A 19,961-nucleotide genomic window follows, 5' to 3' on the forward strand; every position below is an offset into this window, starting at 1 on the left:
CCTGTGTTCTTGTGCTCTGTGAGAGGAGGTGGAGGGAGGGTGTACGTGAGCTCAGGAGAGTGGCTGTGCGAGGGGGACACGGTATGGGAGTTGGGGAGGGAGGGTTTGTGGGATCGGGGCAGTCACAGGTGTGGGACAGTGGAAGGGTGAATGTGAGTGAGTGGAGGGGATGAGAGTGACTGGAAGGGCCTGAAACAGAAGGGGTGTGTGTGCACGAGCAAGGGAATAAAACAGTGTGCCTGGGAGGTAGGGCTGTGCGAGGGAGTGAGGAAGAGTAGTGGGTGTATGTGAAATGGGGAGTGGGTGAGCATCCATGAGTGGGCTTGAGCGGATGGAGAGTAACTCCATTGGAGTGAGGGAGTGGTCGTGTGTGGGAATGGAGGACGAAACATGAGCGGGCAAGGAGTGAGGGTCAGGCCGTCCTCGGGAGTGACGGAGAACAAGTGAGGGCTTGTGCCAGTGAGGGGGAGAGTGGCGAGAACAGACATGCGTGAGGAGAGCGAGTGTGTACGAGAGGCTGGGACAGAGAGTGGGCCGTGTGAACGTGGGAGGGAGGGAGAAGAATGAGGTGGGTTGGGAGGGGGATGTGAGGGCATGTGTAAGAAGGGCTGAGAGTGAACCAGAAGGTGCTTGTTAGAGGGAGTGAGAGGGTGGGAATGCAAAGCCCTTCCAAATCGCTGAGAAATCTTGCTGGGGACCCACTGACCCACCCAGCAGCATGGGGAGGCGGTGAGAGGGGCAATGCAGGGTGTCCCGAGATTGCTGGGGTTCCACCCCAGGGCACAGTGGCTGGGGACGTTGGGGGCAACAATCAGTGGTGGAGGGCAGGGCCGGGAGGTGGGCAAGGCTGACGTGTGGAGGCAGCTGAATGTGGTGAGTGACGTGACCCTGTGCAGCAGAGAGCAGTCTCACTTTGGCCCCCGTTGCCACTGCCCACAGACCTTGTCCCTCACGAAAGTGAGGGGAACTGATTGCCTGAGCAAGTGAGGAGTGTCTGAGTGAGGTGAAGTGAGGGAGCCTGCACAAGGTCAGTAGATGCACATTTCCATCTCCCGGGATGAGACTGCCCGTATCTGTGAGCAGGAAGAGCCAGAGGTAAGCCATGACTTCTCTCTAATCGCTTGGTGTCATCAATCAGCGGCATCACCAGTTTCTCACATCGATGCACCTTAAAGGCCTTCATTGACCAGAAACTGAACCAACACTGTGCCTCTGGGTATCTTGCAGTGAGTGCCTCACCTCCTGAGACTCTGGTCCTTCCAGTATCTACAAGGTGCACATCAGGCAAGGGATGGAATACCTCTGGCACCAGCAGGGGATGGCTCAAGTGCCCGTCCAGGATCGATTTAAATTGGGAGGGTCTCTAACTCATTGCCCGAGAGGGAGGTGGAGGCAGTCAGATACAACATGCCTCCCTCCATCTTTGAGACATAGGGACAAACCCACAGGGTCAGGGGGAGATCGTGAGCTGTGAAGCTGTGAGGCAGCAGCACTACCCACTGTGCTGCCCAAGTTGTGTGCGGAGCTCGAATGTAATATGTTCTGACTCGGGAACCGGGTACTGCAGGCACCTGAAGCTTCAGCCAAGCTCTACCACTTCCTTGCACTGCCAGAGTTTTCAGTGGAAAAACTGTTCAGATTTTTCCATTAATTAGGACAAAGTCATCAGTTGATTAATGTTCAATATTTATTTGACATCTGATACAAAGCCAGAAACAGGATATTAAATTAAAAATACATCTAATAGCCACCCATCTTCATATAAAGCTGTTACTTCCATTGTTGACCCATTAAGGCACGGGCATTCCCAGCCACTAACTCACTGAACTGTAGGACAGAACCCTCTACGGCCTCCCCACTATCTTTACCCAGCAATAACTCGCTTCTTCCCCACCGTCGCCATGGACTGAATCTGGTTCCACGGACGCCCAAACACCGTACTGCCCACGTCATTCTGCAGCCTGTTACGGCCAGGATTCAACGGCAGTGGGGCCTCCGATCAGTCACTGTCACCCTGGCCTTCACCAGTCCCTTTAAACAACTCTCACTGAGGGTGGTTCAGGGTCTCGGATAGGGTTGGAACCTTGTTCCTTGTGCCCAAGGTCAAGTTACACAGAGTCCAAGGAAATTTGCTATTTTTTTTACCCAAGTCTGGCCTACGTGCAATTCTGGACTCACTGAAGTGGTCCAGATTTAACTGCCCTCTGTCATGGGCCACTCACTGTTCAAGGGGCAATTAAGGGATGGGCAGTAATTGCCATCTAGGTCCAGGTCCCATGAACAATTAATAAAAAGTGGCGATAAGCAGCTTTGTTAAAGGAAAACCCATTAGTACAGTCGCTGGAGTAGGTAATCTGTCACTGAGAAACTCCATTCAATATAGTGCCTGAGTAGGGATGGGTAGAACGAGGGATGACCATTTACTGACCGACCAGCAAGTGTGCCGATGAAAGTCTGCGAGTCCTCTTTGCCAGTGATTAATGTGTGAAATTAGAAGTAAACAAAGAGGAAAAGTCAATTATTACCCCTCAATTTACCTCAAAGATCTTCACAGCCAAAAATTTGCTTTGAAGTGTGGTCAATGTTACGTAGGGAAACATGGCAGTCAATTCATGTAGTGAGATTCCATAATGATCAATACACAACCGAGTACTGTTTCTCCGGAGTTCCCAGTCCTCCTCTGAATAGTACTGTAGGAATTTTTTTTAATCCATTGAGCAGGCAGATGGGTTCTCAACACTGGTTTGTACTGCTGCTCAAGCCCTTGAGTGGAGTTTAAACCATCTGACGAAGGTAAGTGTTAATCAACCAAGCTCTCTGATACACGCTGCTTCAAGTCGGTCTTAAATCTCTGGGTTGTTTTCATTTCGAGGGCTATTTCTTCTGTTAAGAACCAACTTCCTTGGCCCGTTTCAAAATGACAGTGCAGCAGTGATTTAAATAAAGATACAGATCATCACAATGTTCCAGCTCAAGGCGAGTGGGTACACCACTCAACCTTACTGAAATGGACACCGCTACAAAATTACAGCCCTGTAAAAGGAGCCTTTTAAACACATTCTCAGTCCACCAAAACCTATCCCATTAGAAGCTGATTTTAGTTTCTATTAGATATGATTTTTGTTCCTAATACGTATCCAAAGGTAGAAAAACAGAATCCTGGGACAGTTCAATGCCTATATTTCAGACCACACACGGGACTTAAGGATTGCTGCTGTGTGTCCTCAGGCAATGAGGAGCCAAAACATTATCACAAGAGCCACAAAGAGGAAAAGGCGAGACAGGAATTGTTCATCCACGTACTGCGGCGTTCCAGGGACTGCTGTAGGGTGAGAGAGGAGAGAAATACTTAGAACCCAGCAGCTGGAGACCATTAACAACAGATAAGGCAATTAACTGATTTGAAGTGTGATCACTGTTGTCAGATGGTTTAGGGATTGTCAATTTGCAGCCAGTGAGCTTCCACAAACAGCCTGGTAAATAGGAAGCAGATCCTCTGTTCTTTATTGTTGTTCGTTGAGGGATAATATCGCCCAGGGGATTGGCCATAACACCCCACTGATAGAAAGATCATCACAGTATCTGAGTTTCCTTATGTTGCTTAACCACAAGTCATGCACCACCTCAAGAGTTAACTTTGGAATAGGCGTCCTTGTGCTGGGCTGGGCTGTGCTGGACACTAGCTGGCAGCTCCCAGGAGGACTGCTAGTGAGCTGCAGGACACACATCAGTCAGTCCCAGACCCCTGTAGTGCTGAATGCATTGGAGGTCAGGTGATGCAGCATGGGGTACTGTGGGCAGCAGCAGTTTCACAACATACTGAGGCCAGAGTCTGGATACACATTGCCCCTCAACTTTAAATTAGCCGGTACATTTGGGCTTGGCAATCTTTCCTAAAATGATAGTGATGATATTTGTTTCAGTTTTTGTGCTTGATTTTAATGAATATCAATATTTAATTAACTTCCACGTTGAAAGTGGTTTCAATTGATATATTTGGAATGATTCGCAAGTTTTCCGTATCTCCGGTCACAGAAGGTCAGCCTCTGAGTACAGCCTTGGTTTCTGATGCCCGCAGCGCGTTTGATGCTCCAGCCCGTGACAGCAAGAAGGCAGTCAGGATACTGGGAGCTGTGCAGCCAGGAAAGGTGAGAGGCAACACAAGGCAAGGGCTGGCCCAGCACAGTCCTAGCTAAGTGTATGTGTGGTGAGATTTTTAATGCTGCAACTGGTACAGTGGAAGTCAGCACTGAGCACCAATGTCACACAGACTTCTACTGCCTTCCATAGCAATGTACAAAATTTCCCAGTTAATTTTTGCTAGTCAAAAGGGAACAGTTATTCTCAACTGTCAATCTCTGATAGCCTCTCAGTCAGGAACTTAGAATACGCATTCTCCACGTGCTAGATAGATTGGTACCTTTGAGGACTTGTGTTCATTGCTTCCATTGACAAACCAGGGCTGGGATTAATATCCGGAACTAATATTTTACAACATTTTGGGACCGATGTTCCATATTACTGCACTTGGGCACAAAGGAGCTCATAAAATGCAGAGAAGGAAGTTGTACAATTTTCAGCTCATTTAAGCTAACGGGCTCAGGGAAGGACCAATTCTCACTGCCTAACAGCAACCCCCCTTCACCCCACATTGATCTCTATGTTAATACATGATGAGGTTGCTGGAGTCCAATCTCTAACCTTGAGACAGTTACACGTCAAATTTAAAGAACAATTTTCCCAATCTGCATAGATTCATCCTTCATCGTGCAGTTTAGTTTAAGGGGCACTGATCACCTCCAACTTGGGCTTTGCCCAGTTATATGAAGGTATCCTGGATTGAACTTATCAGTGGTCCTTGGAGCCACTGATGTTCCTCTCGGTCTTTTGTGGGGATACTGAGGGCAGGTGTAACTCAGGTGACTAAATACAAGTGGGAAAAGTCAAGACATTTTCTCAGGAAGCGCAGGGAGGGGAGTCTGGCACAGTGGGGAAGTAGAGATGGGTAGAACATTGCATGGTGACATCTGCTCTAAGACCACACTATCTACATTTTTAATTCTTTTATGCCCAAATGGTGTATGAAATAAGGATCCAGCAACATTTTTAAATACATGAATATACAATAGCCACAAATTATTAATAAAGATTTCAGTGGCATGTGTAATATTATAACAAAAACCTCAATTCATCCTTTGGGAGTCAAAGGCTATGACAGAGTTTCAAAGTGCCAGTCCAAGGTAACGTGGTCACCAGACATGGAGGGAGCACATATCATAGAGTCCGATGGAGCATGTGTGACATGGTGAGATCAGCCCAAGTAGAAGTAAAACTTGAAGATAAAGCAGTCACAAGGCCAATCCTCAGGAACCACTTATATTCATGACACTTTGTATGTTTGGTTTCTTTAAGAGTTCCAAGGGCAATAACACAATAGAGACAATTTAAGGAATGAAAGAATGCAGTGCAATGTCTGTCCTGATGAAAAGTTGCAAGACTACAAGAAGATTCCTTGAGGCGAGGCACGTAGAGACAATGCGTGGGTGTGAACCAGTGGAGAAGATCATGACCGAGAAGCATTGAGTAAGGTCACTTCAACATACTAGAACTAATAAACTGCAACACGAGCGGTTTCCCTGACATCATAATGTGTACAAGCTTACAACCTGCCAGAAGTGATATGTTTAGACACCGGGCCAGAGGAACTAAATGTAAAGAATGCAATTAAGACCATCAGGTAAAGCTTGGATAAAAAATCGTGAGGAAAACAATGAGTCACATAGCTGCACTAAAAGGGATTACACAAGTTACAAGAGGATAGTGGGTTAATGTGTTACATATTAATATAAAATAACTACATGTTGATGTAATCAGCAGCACAGCAGGTTACCAACACTATAAATAGTCCAAATCAAGAGCTCACAGGTATTTGAGTTTCTAATCTGCTTACACTGATTAAAGACAGAACTGTGCACACAACTCTTGTTGGACGTGTATAACAGATTGTACCAGAAGCTCACGTTCACTGTACACAAGAGGTACAGTATTAAAAATAAAGAGCACTGAACAAACATCTTGTTTTCCAGTGTCTGAGTCTGTTTAAAGAAGCCTGGACGTGAACTGTCCTGTACACACAGGCCAAATCACACTGCTGGCTCGCGAGCTGGCGGTTCTGAAGGCACACAGTATCCTGAACAACTTGCCCCGACTTCCACGCCTGATGCTGCAATGTAAAGGGCAAGAACGAGCTGGAAGTCAGGTGAAGAGCATCGGTCCTCCTGCTCCACCACTGGACTCGGCACCAAGTCCAGAGGTGGGTCATGGGACTGGGTTCCCCACACCTGACCCCTCATTACAGCAGCTGTTTGTGAAGATATCCCATTCATAGCCCAGCTTGATAGAAGCAGTAACTGCAGGTAAGTAGGTAGTTTTCTTTTTAAAACATAACCTTACTACTTTTAACTTACATCACCTAAATAATTTAAAATAATTTTATCTTTAATTTTATAAGGTAGGGTTAGCAGGGTAATTAGAAAATCATAATGTGCTCAAACCATGGCAACATGATCCTATGAAAGGGAAATACTTATTGGTAATTATTGATAATAATTGAGAATGATAATGGGGAATGAGAGGATATTTTGGGATTTCCAGAAGGAATCTGATAAGGTGCCACACTGAAGGGTTACTATGCAGAGCAAAACCTGGCACTGACAGTCAATGTTAGAACATAGAACATTACAGCACAGATCAGGCCCTTCAGCCCACAATGTTGTGCCGACATTTTATCCTGCTCTAAGATCTATCTAACCCTTCCCTCCCACATAGCCCCCTATTTTTCTATCATTCATGTGTCTATCTAAGAGTCTCTTAGATGTCCCTGATGTATCTGCCCCCACAACCTCTGCCGGTTAACATGCATGTAGTAGTGGCTAAAGTTGGGATAAAAGGATCACATTCTGGTCAGCAAGAGGGATATGAGGGATCAATGCTGGGAGGCAACTCGTTATAATATCCATGTGAAGTGACTGGGCATGATGCAGCCAAGCTTGCTGTTGATACAACAGGTGGGAAAACAAGGACTGCCAAAGATGAATCTGGCGAGGAGGATGCAGAGTCTGCACAGAGACACAGTCAGGTTAGTTAAGTGGGAAAAATCTGCAGATGGAAAATCATCTGAGAAATGCAAAGTAGTCCACTGTGGTACCAAGGCTCCGAAAGAAAAGTATTGTTTAAATGGGGAGACTACAGAGTGTTGCTGTATAGGGGAATCTGGGTGTCCTTGTGCAAAGAACACATAGTTAGCATGTAGTTCTGCTGAAACAAAAGATGCCGAAAGGATCTGATGGGGTGATTGCAGACGATGTTTCCCTTCAAACATCGTCTGCAATGAGGGATCGTCTGAAATGAGGGATTGCTCAGATAAGACGACGGGGAATTTCTTTGGGAGCCTCACAGAGAGCCGTGAAGGACGTATCACTAAATATATTCACAGCTGAAATGGGCAGATTTTGTCTACAGCAGAGTGTGGGGTCACAGTGAACAAACAAGGGGAGCAAGATCAACTCCTTAATGGTGGAGCAGACTCCAGGGACAAATGGCCTGCTCCTGCTCCTATTTCTCAGGTTCCTATTTCATGTTGTTAATTATTTATACCCTTTTGAACTGGTTATAAATGGCTCTGATCCTCAGAAACATTTCAAAGCTGGCTAAAGGCTTTTGGCACCAATAAATTGGCAAAAAGCCATTTAGTCCATAGAGTGGGACCTCATGACCCGCCAACCGAGGCCAAGTCTCAGCTCCTGTGGTACTCAGCTGCCACAGTGCAGCTGGAGGCTTGACCTTACTGGGCCACAAAAGTGCAGCCTCGGGACGACAGACCAGAGCAATGGGCCAATCCAAGCAAACCGAGCCTATTGTTCAGACCGCAGGGAACAGAAAACAAGTATTACTTGAAGCAGAGGGCATCATAGTCAACCAGTTCCCATCCCTATCACATACATTTTCAGTGTGGGATTAAGAAAACAAGACTATGGTCCCAAACATTTTTTGATCACCTTAATCCAGGCCCCTGACAGTAACACATTAACTTTCCAAACAAAATCACATGAATTCTTGATGTAAAACTGCAGGGAAAGAGCAGGGGAGTGAGACCAATGAGATAGCTCTTTCAAAGAGCCAATGAGGACCTGATGGTCTGCATGATTTAATGAACTGCAAGCCAACCAAGGCCAAGTCAAAACAATTAGTTAGGGTTGTCAGCCGGGAAATGGGTTGCCACTCAACCCTACAGAGTACGCTTAAGTAGTCTGACATTAGCTCTCTCATGATCCATTAATAGTGTTGAGTAGAGGGTGTGAATGCCACTGTAATGCTGGTTCGGGACATCCCAAGAAAACCTCTGAATGCTGCAACCACACTGCTCCAATTCTTGCTTTGAAAGCCGAGAACTGAAGATCCTGCCTGTCCAACTCCCACAGCTTCACAATCATTTCCAGAGCATCCAAAACAGTTAAAGCAATGTGCAAGAGCAAATGTGGATGGAGACCAAACCATACAAGACAACATTTTGCCTGTTCTATGCAGTAACCACATACAAGGGGAAACGGTAATTTTAAAATCGAGTACCTGGTGGCGGACGGCCGTCGTTAATGTTAAAAGCTGTTGCAAAAATTCCAAAGGGAAACGCACCAATCCCGAAAGACATCTGGAATCCTCCATCTCCAAACCCAAAACCTTGGAAACCCTGAAATGGGATGATGACAGCAATTCAACACATGGCCAATAGAAGCACTAGCAGAGAACATAGAAAACCTACAGCACAATTCAGGCCCTTCGGCCCACAAAGCTGTGCCGAACATGTCCCTACCTTAGAAATGACTAGGCTTACCCATAGCCCTCTATTTTTCACAGCTCCATGTACCTATCCAAAAGACCCTATCGTATCCGCCTCCACCACCGTTGCCGGCAGCCCATTCCACACACTCACTACTCTCTGAGTAAAAAACTTACCCCTGACATCTCCTCTATACCTACTCCCCATCACCTTAAACCTGTGTCCTCTTGTGGCAACCATTTCAGCCCTGGGGAAAAGCCTCTGATTATCCACCCGATCAATGCCTCTCATCATCTTATATATCTCTATCAGGTCCCCCTTCATTCTCCGTCGCTCCAAGGAAAAAAGGCCGAGTTCCCTCAATCTATTTTCATAAGACATGCTCCCCAATCCAGGCAGCATCCTTGTAAATCTCCTCTGCACCCTTTCTATGGCTTCCACATCCTTCCTGTGGAGAGGTAACCAGAACTGAGCACAGTACTCCAAGTGGGGTCTGACCAGGGTCCTATATAGCTGCAGCATTACCTCTCGGCTCCTAAATTCAATTCCATAGTCGATGAAGGGCAATACACCGTATGCCTTCTTAAGCACAGAGTCAACCTACACAGCTGCTTTGAGCATCTCATGGACTCGGACCCCAACATCTCTCTGATCCTCCACACTGCCAAGAGTCCTACCATTAATACTATACTCTGCCATCATATTTGACCTACCAAAATGAACCACTTCACACTTATCTGGGTTGAACACCATCTGCCACTTCTCAGCCCAGTTTTGTATCTTATCTACATCCCGCTGTAACCTCTGACAGCCCTCCATGCTACCCACAACACCTCCAACCTTTGTGTCATCCGCAAACTTACTAACCCATCCCTCCACTTCCTCAGCCAGGTCGTTTATAAAAATCACGAAGAGCAAGGGTCCCAGAACAGATCCGAGGTACACCACTGGTCACCAACCTCCATGCAGAATATGACCCTTCAACAACCACTCTTTGCCTTCTGTGGGCCAGCCAGTTCTGGATCCACAAAGCAATGTTCCCTTGGATCCCATGCCTCCTTACTTTCTCAATAAGCCTTCCATGGAGTACCTTATAGTCCATACAAGCCTGAATCTGTCCCATAATAGTCCATACAAGCCTGAATCTGCACAGGAGGATAACTTTAGTATGACCAAGGCCACCTTTGTGACAAAATGAAAACCCCACAGCACTTAGAAAAATGAAGGAAATCTATTGATGCAGATTGGAAAGTGGTTAATAGATCAGAAACAGTGCAGAGCAGCGGTAATAATGGTAACTGCAAGGGCTACTGGGGACCTGTATGAACAAACATTTTCAGTGTATTTATCAATGACAAATTAAGATAGAGCTACATATCTTACACATGTCGACAGCACGGAGGTAATCATAGTAAATATTGTAGACAAACAGAAAGTTGTCATCCATGAGTCAGACAGAAGGCTGACAGTTCAAGTCCCACTCCGAAGATGTGGGCAGAAAATTCAAGGGCTGGCCCCAATGGAGAAACCATGCTTCAGATGATGTGTCAATTAGCATTGCTCTGTGAGGTGGATGGAAATGTGCACATGACATTATTTTGAAAAGCTGTGGAGGAGCTATCCCTGGAGTCCTAATCAGTATTTATTCCTCAAACAACATTACTAAAACAGATGATCCGGTCATGATCAGGTTTCTGCTTGTGAACATTTGCTGTGTGTGAACCAGCCGCAGTGTTTCCTACATTACAACAATGACTGCATGTTAGGCGACACTGGAAAGGTCATCATTTTAAAATAAGGGGGTCACTGATTTAGGCCAGATGAAGCAAAACTTTCTCCCGCAGACAGATGGGTGCTTGGACTTCTCATCCTTGAAGGACAGTAAAAACAAAGCCTTTGGATAGAGACAGGTGGATACTTGACAATCAAGAGGGTGAAAGGCTATCATGGTAGGTATGCAGAGTGGAGGTTACAATTAAATCAGCCATGACCTAATATAATGGTAGACCTGAATTCTGCTCCTAATCCATACTTCATTATATGTACTTAGGGACAGGTACTATACAAATTCAACAAACAATCTGCTAGAGGAACTCGGTATCTCTGAGGGAGTAAGGAATTGTCAATGTTTCAGGTCGAAACCCTGCATCAGGACGGATGCTGTTCAACCCACTGAGTTCCTCCAGCAGATTGTGTGTTGCTCCAGATTGCAGTGTCTGCAGTCTCTCGTGTCTCCACTATACAAATTCAAATCTTCCTTTCAAAAAGACTTTGACAGATGAAGACTATCAGATGGTGAGTCTCAGGATGTAGACCGAGCAACACATGTCCGGGACGGGAGGGGGTGTGCTGGAAGGGAACCTGCAGATGGTGGTGCTCCCATGTGCCTACTGCCCTTGTCCTGGTTTGGGAGGTGCTCTTGGAGTACCCCAGGAGAGCAACTCCAGTGCACTTGTGGACGATGTACGTTGTAGCCACACCAGTCGTGGGGGGAATGAATAGTTAAGCTGCCAGATGGGGTGCCAACCAAGCAGGCTGCTTTGTTGTGGCTAGTTGTGTTGTTGGTGGTGCCATATTTATCCAGGCAACTGGGGAGTATTCCAGGCTCTCCCAGTTTGTGCTTGTAGGTGGTGGAGAAGCCCCGGGAGTGAGGAGGAAACTACACATACTAATATTCTCCATCTACATGGGAGGAGGCATGTGGAATATGAACACCAGCACATAGTTGGATCAAAAGATACTTTCTCTGTAATTTCCAAGTAACATTTGGATCAGAGGTGGATATGTGGTCCTCATGCCTGCTGGTGTGTTGACCATTGGGATCTTTTTCCTCCATTCTTTCACAGCTTCCAACCACGCCTGGACAATCAGCACTTGTGCAAGGCACAGAGCTCCTCCAGACAGCCGATTCCAACCCATGGTTTAGCACTTAGAACAGCTGAGAAATCAAAGCAGGCAGATAGAGGTCAGAGCAGTCATGATCTAATTCACTGGCAGAAGATCTGATTAATTGAATAAACCCTGGACAGATCAGAAAAGCTGGGTTGTTCTTACAGCAAAGAAGATTATGCAGAGCTGTGATAATGGTCCGGGTAAGGGGACATATAAAGTTAAGGGAAAGGACAACTTTGTAATGCAGAATGGCAAAATGGGTACCAATAACCAGAGTGAAACAGAAAGGGACAGAATTTATGAGTGGAGGTGCAACTAGAGAAGGGAAAAGATGGTTAAAAAAGGCAAAATGAAACGCTCTTTTTCTGAATGCACATGGCAACTGAAACTAAATGAAGGGTTAACACTGATAGAAAGAAACAATCTGACAGTCATTACAAAGAAGTGGTTGTACAGTGAGCAAGGCTGGGAACTGAATATCCCAACATACTTAATATTTTGGAAGGTCAAGATGATGAGTAAAGTGAGATCTCAGGTCAGTGAGAAACAACCTTCACTCCAGACCGAGATGCAGAAGCAGTACTGGTGAAGAAATAAGGGAAAGTTATCGACAGTGAACGTAGTTAGTAGGCTTGTGACAGTAGTTGCCTAGGTCAAGAAACATTTAGGGGGCTCATTAGAAAGGTACTACAATAATCTTGGCCAGCAAAAATTTTAAATAAGATTAGATAAACCATACTGGCAAAGATGTCCTTGAGGAAGAGTTTATAGAATGTTTAGAACAATATGTTGTGGATCCTGCAGACACAAGAGACTGCAGATGCTGCAATCTGGAGCAACAAAATCTGCTGGAGGAACTCAGGGGGTCGAGCAGCATCTATGGGGGGTGGGGGAAGGAATCGTCGACGTTTCCGGTCAAAACCCTGCACCTGTCCTGATGTGGATCCTGGTAGCTTCACTTGCCGGTCCTCCATCAAACAACAGGCTACCTCAGTGGTAGTCATGTGTAATGAGACAGGATAAATTAATATGTTAATATGTTAAAGGATCCTCCAAGTAAGATGATCATAGAGAATTAGCACAGTTTGAGATTGAGACAATTAGTGTTTTATTGATACAAGGATAGAGTTGGCTAAAGTAGACTGGGAATTTACAGGTTTATTTCATAATTTTCAGTAAAGATGTATTCCATTGAAAAATAAAAACTCCAAGAAAGATGACCCATCTGTGGTTGATTAAGGAATTTAAGGATGGTATTTAACTGAAAGAAAAGGCATACAGTATTGTGAAGGTTAGTGGTTCAGCCAGAGAGTTGTGGACACAGCCCAACGCATCACGGACACCAGCCTCCCCTCCTTGGACTCTCGTTGTCTTGGTGAAGCACCCAGCATAATCAAAGACCCCACCCACCTGAGTCATTCTCTCTTCTCTCCTCTTCCATCGGGTAGAAGATACAGGTGCCTGAGGGCACGTACCACCAGACTTAAGGACAGCTTCTATCCCACTGTGATAAGACTATTGAACGGTTCCCTTATACAATGAGATGGACTCTGACCTCACGATCTACCTTGTTGTGACCTTGCACCTTATTGCACTGCACTTTCTCTGTAGCTGTGACACTTTACTCTGTACTGTTATTGTTTTTACCTGTACTACATCAATGCACTCTGTACTAACTCAATGTAACTGCACTGTGTAATGAATTGATCTGTACAATCCGTTTGCAAGACAAGTTTTTCACTGTACCTCAGTACAAGTGACAATAATAAACCAATACCAAAATTTGATAAAACTAAAAAAAAGTAGAAAATAGATTATGAGTGAAAGCTAACACAAAATAGACAGTAAGAGCTTCTATGAGTTTACAAGTTGCCAAAGTAAGCTTAGTCCCACACATCAGTGGCTCCCAACCTTTTTGGATGAAAGCCACATTTAATAAACTGAAATCACTCACCCCTCTGCTCTCTGGCTCAGGCCTCTGTCCCTGTGGTCTTGGAGGAGTTTTCTCTCTGAAATAAAATGGTAGGCTGTAACATTAAACTAAAACAGAAAAGAAAAAAAAAAGGCTTTGTTATGATGGTCTGTCCATGAAATGTAGCAGTGAATCTAATTGCTAGCACTTATTCCCTTTATTAAACAAGGGATGCCATAATTAAGACAATTTAACAAACTGGAAAATGAAATAAATAGTGGTATAGCGTTCCAAAAATATCCTTAAGCTTATAAATTCCAAGGAATACAACCCAAGCTTGTGCAGTCTTTATGATTTAATCCTTAAAGTTCAGGTAAGATTTTGGCAAACCTCTGCAGCACCCCCTCTTGGCCTGATGCGGTCTCCCCAAGGTCTGGTACCCAGACTGCTCTCAGGGCTCCCACTATGGCTTTGTGTAGCTATAGTTCTATAACTGCTGTATTGCAGTCCTCAGCATCCCACTGGTCTTTTCTGTAGCTGTCCATAGCATTTTAATGATGCACATAAAACTGTTTCTCTCTGTGGATTACGTACTACTTCTTGGGTTTCACCATTTAGAACATTTTCTACCCACTTTAGGTCTGAAGTGGGTGATATATGCTCACAATGAAACCCACTAAAATAGATTTGCCCATTTGCTTCATCTGGCAACATCTCTGATTTTGTGCTTTCATTGACCTTGCTTACAATCTTTGTTTCAGAATCAGGTTTATTATCACTGACATATGACATGAAATTTGTTGTTTTGCGGCAGCAGTAGAGTGCAAGACATAAAAATTACTATAAGTTACAAAAATAAATAGTGCAAAAGCGGAATTACAAGGTAGCGTTCATGGACCGTTCAGAAATCTGACGGCGGAGGGGAAGAAGCTGTTTCTGAAACATTGAGTGTGGGTCTTCAGGCTCCTGTACCTCATCCCCGACGGTGGTAATGTGAAGAGAGCATGTCCCCGGTGCTGAAGGCCCTTAATGATGGATACTGCCTTCTTGAAGATGTCCTCGATGGTGGGGAGGGTTGTGCCAGTGACGGAGCTGGCTGAGTCCACAACCCTCTGCAGCCTCTTTCGATCCTGCACATTGGAGCCTCCATACCAGGCGGTGATGTAAATCCCCTCAAACTCCTAATGAAGTAGAGCTGCTGGCGAGCCTTCTTCATGATCGCATCAATGTGTTGGGCCCAAGATAGATCCTCTGAGGAAACCTAGATCTTTAATTTTCCACTTCATTATCCAAGTCATTTATAAAAATGACTGTGATTCAGTTCCAACACAGATCGTGATAATCTGAGCTCTTGCCATTAAACCACACTGTTTCCTGCAGCTCAGCCGAATTCCAAATCAGACTAATAATCTGCCTTCGTCCATTATCTTTATCTTACAATTTCTTAAGAGGAACTTTATCAAATTTCTTCTTGAAGTTAGCTTAAATAACAGGCTGGATCATGCTAGACCTGACCTCAGCCGCATCAACCTATTGCTCCAACTGGCTTGAACTCATTGCCACAGCCACCCTGCACAGCAGAGCAGGCCAGGAGGAACCAAGGGGGAAGTCAGCTACACTAACACCTGACCTCCAGTGCACTCCATACTTCGGTGCAGCAGGATACAGGCACAAAAGGCCAGAACACAACGACACCTGTACCGTAGCTGGCCAGCAGTTCTCCATGGACCCACCAAATATCTACTTAAATTTCCCTATTATATATTCATTACTCGAAAGATTTGATATCAGGATTGCCAGGCATAACCCATCCTCCACAAATCGGTGCTGCTCCATCATATCAGCTGAATCTTGTCAAACAGTTCAGTCAGTACTTTTAGTTATAACCTCCAGCAATTTTCTGACAACGGACACCACACTAACTTCTGCATCTCGTTTTTCTTAAATAATGCAGTGACACTTCACAATTCAAAGTTTAAAGAATCACTTCCTGAATAAAGACAATTTAAGGTCAAAGCTGGAGCACCGAGATAACATCACCTCCTTCCTTGAAAACCCAGGAATAAAATCCAGATCCTAGGGATGCCACTCCTTAGTAACATTGTCGTCTCCTTTCCTGCTGCATCACTTGCATTAATATTAGTGAATCCCGAGCCCTGATTCAATTCATTGCTTCAGGATATCCAGCATGTTGTTCCCTCTGTAGTAAATACTGGTAAAAAGTAATTATTCAGCATTCCCCATTACCTTATATTTATAACATTGGTTTAGGTTTTCAAGGCTCCCTCCCTGTTTTTGGCCGACCTCTCTCCAAATATAACTTCCATTTTTTCTGATGACTTTGCTGTCCTTTGCAAGTTTCTTTTCACATTGTCTTTTTGTGGCTCTGATTTGTTGTTCCCCAGCCACCAAGATCTGCATCTTTTGAATGCGACTCCTGTACTTTTATGCTGGCATTTAACTGTAGTCAAACACTTTTTTTTGGAGGGGCAGGAATAGGGAGGGGAGGAGACAAATAAAATGGTTCTCCTTCAAATTATTTTTGAGCAGATATCAGAGAGCTTCGCATTTTACCTGTATCATGTTTGCCATTTTTACTGTGGAAAGTCCGGCTCATCACACAGAAGTCCACCCAAGCCAAATTAAGAATCTTCTTTGCCATCACTACCAACACTACATTAAATGTGATCACCATTACAGAAACATTCACACACCAAGGACACGTTGCTGCACATCAGTCATATTGCCAGGAGTACAGGCAGCCATTCGGCCCATCAAATCCATTCCAGCTCTGCTAGCGTATCCAATTTTTCGTCATAGCTTCAGTTGTCCTGTCCTGGCAACATCCTCATACACCCACACTGTACCCACTCCAGTGCAATCACACCTTTCCTGTAAAGTGCTGACCAGAACTACACAAAAGTCAAGCTGTGGTCAAACATTACAGAAGATATTAAGGGGGTTGAGGGTAAACAAGTTCCTGCAAAGAAAAAGGATAAAACCGTCAAAATGTACAGCCCCCGGATGACACGGTGCACAGAGGGTCAGATTTGGGGGGTGGGGGGGGGCACACGGGGGAAGGTTAAGGGAAGCTTATGTCACACACCAAGAGTTGGAAAGCTGGAAGAGTATTGAAGGTACAGGAGTCAAATTAAAAAGGAAAATAGGACAGTAAAGAGGGTATGATAAAATATCAGCTGGTAATATCAAATAAAATCCCAAGATTTTATGTAAATAAAGAGCAAGAGGAGCACCAAGGAAAGAGTAGGGCCTATTAGAAAATCTAGAATCAAAAACAGAATGCTGAAAGCACTCAGTGATCAACTACCCTTGGGACTTAATAACGACTTTAATGATCTCAGGTAAGCTCCCTTTTATTTCCACAGACGTGGCAGTATGCTTACCTCAGTCTATTGTTTCAGTTTGTATCTGTGTCATTTTGTTCCTCTGCTGATTTTTAGATTGTCAAGCTTGGTCTGCATCCTATCAGAGATATTCCTCATTCTCTCCACCCCTCTTTTCTGCAACATAAAACAAGTTTTTCTTCCCTGCTGTGATATAGGGTCCTTGACCCGAAACATTGATTGTTTTTCTCCCCACCGATGCTGCCTGACCCGCTGAGTGCTTCCAGCTTACTCTGTTTAAATTTAGTAGTGGCCAGTTACTGGAATCCACTCTGAGGGACAGATTAGTCGTGGACAGTTAGATTGGATTTGTTACAGCCAGATCCCGTTGGACTAATTCAATTAAATTTCAAGGACGTAATGATGAGGGTGGGCTTGATGTATTCTAATTGAATTTTTAAAAGGTCCCACATAGCAGGCTGGACCAAATAAAAACCCCATGGCATCCAAATGAGAGCGACAAATTGGATCCAAAGCTGGCTCAGTGTTGGTGAGGGTACAGAAATTGATGCGGTATGCATGGACTTTTACTAAGTTATTTAGGTCCCACATTGCAGATTGATCAAGTACAAGCCCACAGGATCCAAGGGCTCAGTGGCAGAAAACAAAGGCAATGGACAACAAGAACGTTACTGTCTGTGGAGGGCTCCATCATCTGCCACTGCCAATAGTCGCAGAATGTTCCGTTCTATTTGTAACTCCTCAGGAAAAAAAACACTATGCCCCCACAAAGCAAGATCAAGAAAATACTCAGGCTTGGGCTGACTTGTGAAGTGAATGTTACTTGTTTCTTAAGTGCAATCACCGTCCATCTCCAGCAAAGTTTAATTCCTACTCTTAACGACCAACCCTTTCACTCATCCCAAAGACATGCTGATTGGTTAACTGGCTATTCTAACATTTTTGCTGTTTGCTAACCAAATCTGACAGTGTTATTGGAAGTTCTAGGCTACAGGAAGATCAGGTAGGTACAGAAGTGGTGAATGGAATTAAATTCGGAGAAGTGCACGTTAATCCATTTGGGAAGAGCAAGGCAAGGGAATGCACAATAAATGGAGGAACAGACAGATCCATAAATCCCTGAAGAAAGCAGGACTGGTGGATAACATGGTTATGGTGGCATACAGAATATTTGCCTCTATTAAGCACAGAACAAGAACAGGGGGGTCATGCTAGAACTTTATAAACCAGTTAGGCCACAGTGTGTCCAGTTCTAGTTCTAGTCACCATACTGCAGGAAGGATGTGATAGTGAGCAGAGGTGCAGAGATTATTTACAAGGAGGCTACAGGGCTGTTGAACCAGTTAGGAGGAGAGACTGGGGTTGTTTTCTTTGGAACAAAACTGAAGGGAGATTTAAATGAGTTGTATAAAATTATAACAGGCACAGAAATGACAAACAGTAGAGTCATCAAGCAATACAGCATGGATACAGGCCCTTCAGCCCAACGTCCATGCTGACCACGGTGCCCACACAGCTAGTCCCAATTTCCTGCATTCAGCCCATATCCCTCTAAGCCCCACCCCTCCAGGTACTTATCCAAGTGCTTCTTAAATGATACTATTGTACCTGCCTCACCCACCTCCTCTGGCAGCTCGTTCCATATACTCACCACCCTCTGCGTGAAAAAGTTGCCCCTCAGGTCCCTTTTAAATCTTTCCCCTCTCACCCTAAATCTATGCCCCCTAGTATTAGACTCCCCTACCCTGGGGGAAAAGACTGTTACCGTCCACCTTATTTAGGTCTCTCATAATTTTAAACACTTCCATAAGGTCGCTCCTCTTTCTCTTACGTTCCAAAGAATAAAGACCCAGCCTGGCCAATCCCTCTCTATAATTCAGGCCCTCTTGTCCTGGCAACATCCTCGTAAATGTCTTCTGCAATCTTTCCAGTTTAACCACATCTTTCCTTTAACAGGGTGACCAAAACTGTACGCAGTACTCCAAGTGTGACCTCACCAACGACTTATACAACTGCAACATGATGTCCCAACTCCTATACTCAAAGCCCCGACTGATGAAGCCCAGTGTGCTAAACACCTTTTTCACCACCCTGTCTACCTGTGACACTGCTTTCAATGAACTATGCACTCGTACTCCTGGGTTCCTCTGTTCCATTACACTCCCTAGTGTCCCGTTACGGACTCAGTGAACATCCCTTTAAGATAGAGTTAGTTGTGTGTGTGTGGGGGTGTGGGGGGGCATGCTTACGTCAACAGAAGATAAAGAACGTAATGACGTTGTTGAAGAAGTCAGTCGAAGTCGAAGAGAGAGAGAGAGAGGAAAAGGGAGAGAGACACCAGCCTGCTAGTTTCTCTATCGATGGATGAGAAACAATAACTGTGTCTGTCACTGCAATCCACGTATGGAAATTGGAAGTAATCCAGTGGAGTTCACTTTGTTGCTGATCTGTAGAAGGAAGCAGGTATGTGTGTGTGGACGACCACAATTCGGATGCTTTTTGGGGTGAGGAAGTCACTACCGAGTAAACACTGAAGAGGTGTTTGGGTTCCATCGTGGAACATTTGGATTTTGTAATTACTCTCTCTATGTTTCTCTACATCTACGTCTTATCTTCAGACTACGGTGGTTGTTGAAGAAGCCTTTGCTCATGTTTCACCTTACGGCTGGCTGAACTGGACTTTAAGAACCATTCCTGGACTTGGAGTTTGGGACTTTGCCACATACACACACGAAGAGTTTAGTTTTTGGGGTTAATGTTCAAGGTTTAACATTTTTTAATTCTAACATACTAACATTTTTACTTTTATTTTTCATATAATCATAAGTAGTGATTAATAAAATAGTTTCTAACACTGAATCATGACTCAGTGTGTTTCTTTTGTTGCTGGTTTGTAACAGTCCTACCATTCATACAAGTCCTACTCTGGTTTGACTTTCCAAAATGCATCACCCCA

The 19,961-nt window shown here is 44.7% G+C and overlaps 1 protein-coding gene across 1 annotated transcript in view; it reads right to left on the bottom strand.

Annotated features, from left to right (window-relative positions):
• Nucleotides 1–1,675: 1,675 nt before the first annotated feature.
• rnf185 (ring finger protein 185) overlaps nt 1,676–19,961 on the bottom strand; it is a 28,411-nt gene continuing 10,125 nt past the window's right edge. The window contains exons 4-6 of the mRNA XM_052032018.1: nt 13,683–13,737; nt 8,629–8,746; nt 1,676–3,322 (exon numbers count right to left, since the gene is read on the bottom strand). Of these exons, the coding sequence (XP_051887978.1) occupies nt 3,225–3,322; nt 8,629–8,746; nt 13,683–13,737 (271 nt within the window). The 3' untranslated portion in view covers nt 1,676–3,224. The remainder of the gene's footprint in view (nt 3,323–8,628; nt 8,747–13,682; nt 13,738–19,961) is intronic.

The sequence above is a fragment of the Pristis pectinata genome, chromosome 17 (genome assembly GCF_009764475.1).
Source record: "Pristis pectinata isolate sPriPec2 chromosome 17, sPriPec2.1.pri, whole genome shotgun sequence".
NCBI classification, from domain to species: Eukaryota; Metazoa; Chordata; class Chondrichthyes; order Rhinopristiformes; family Pristidae; genus Pristis; species Pristis pectinata.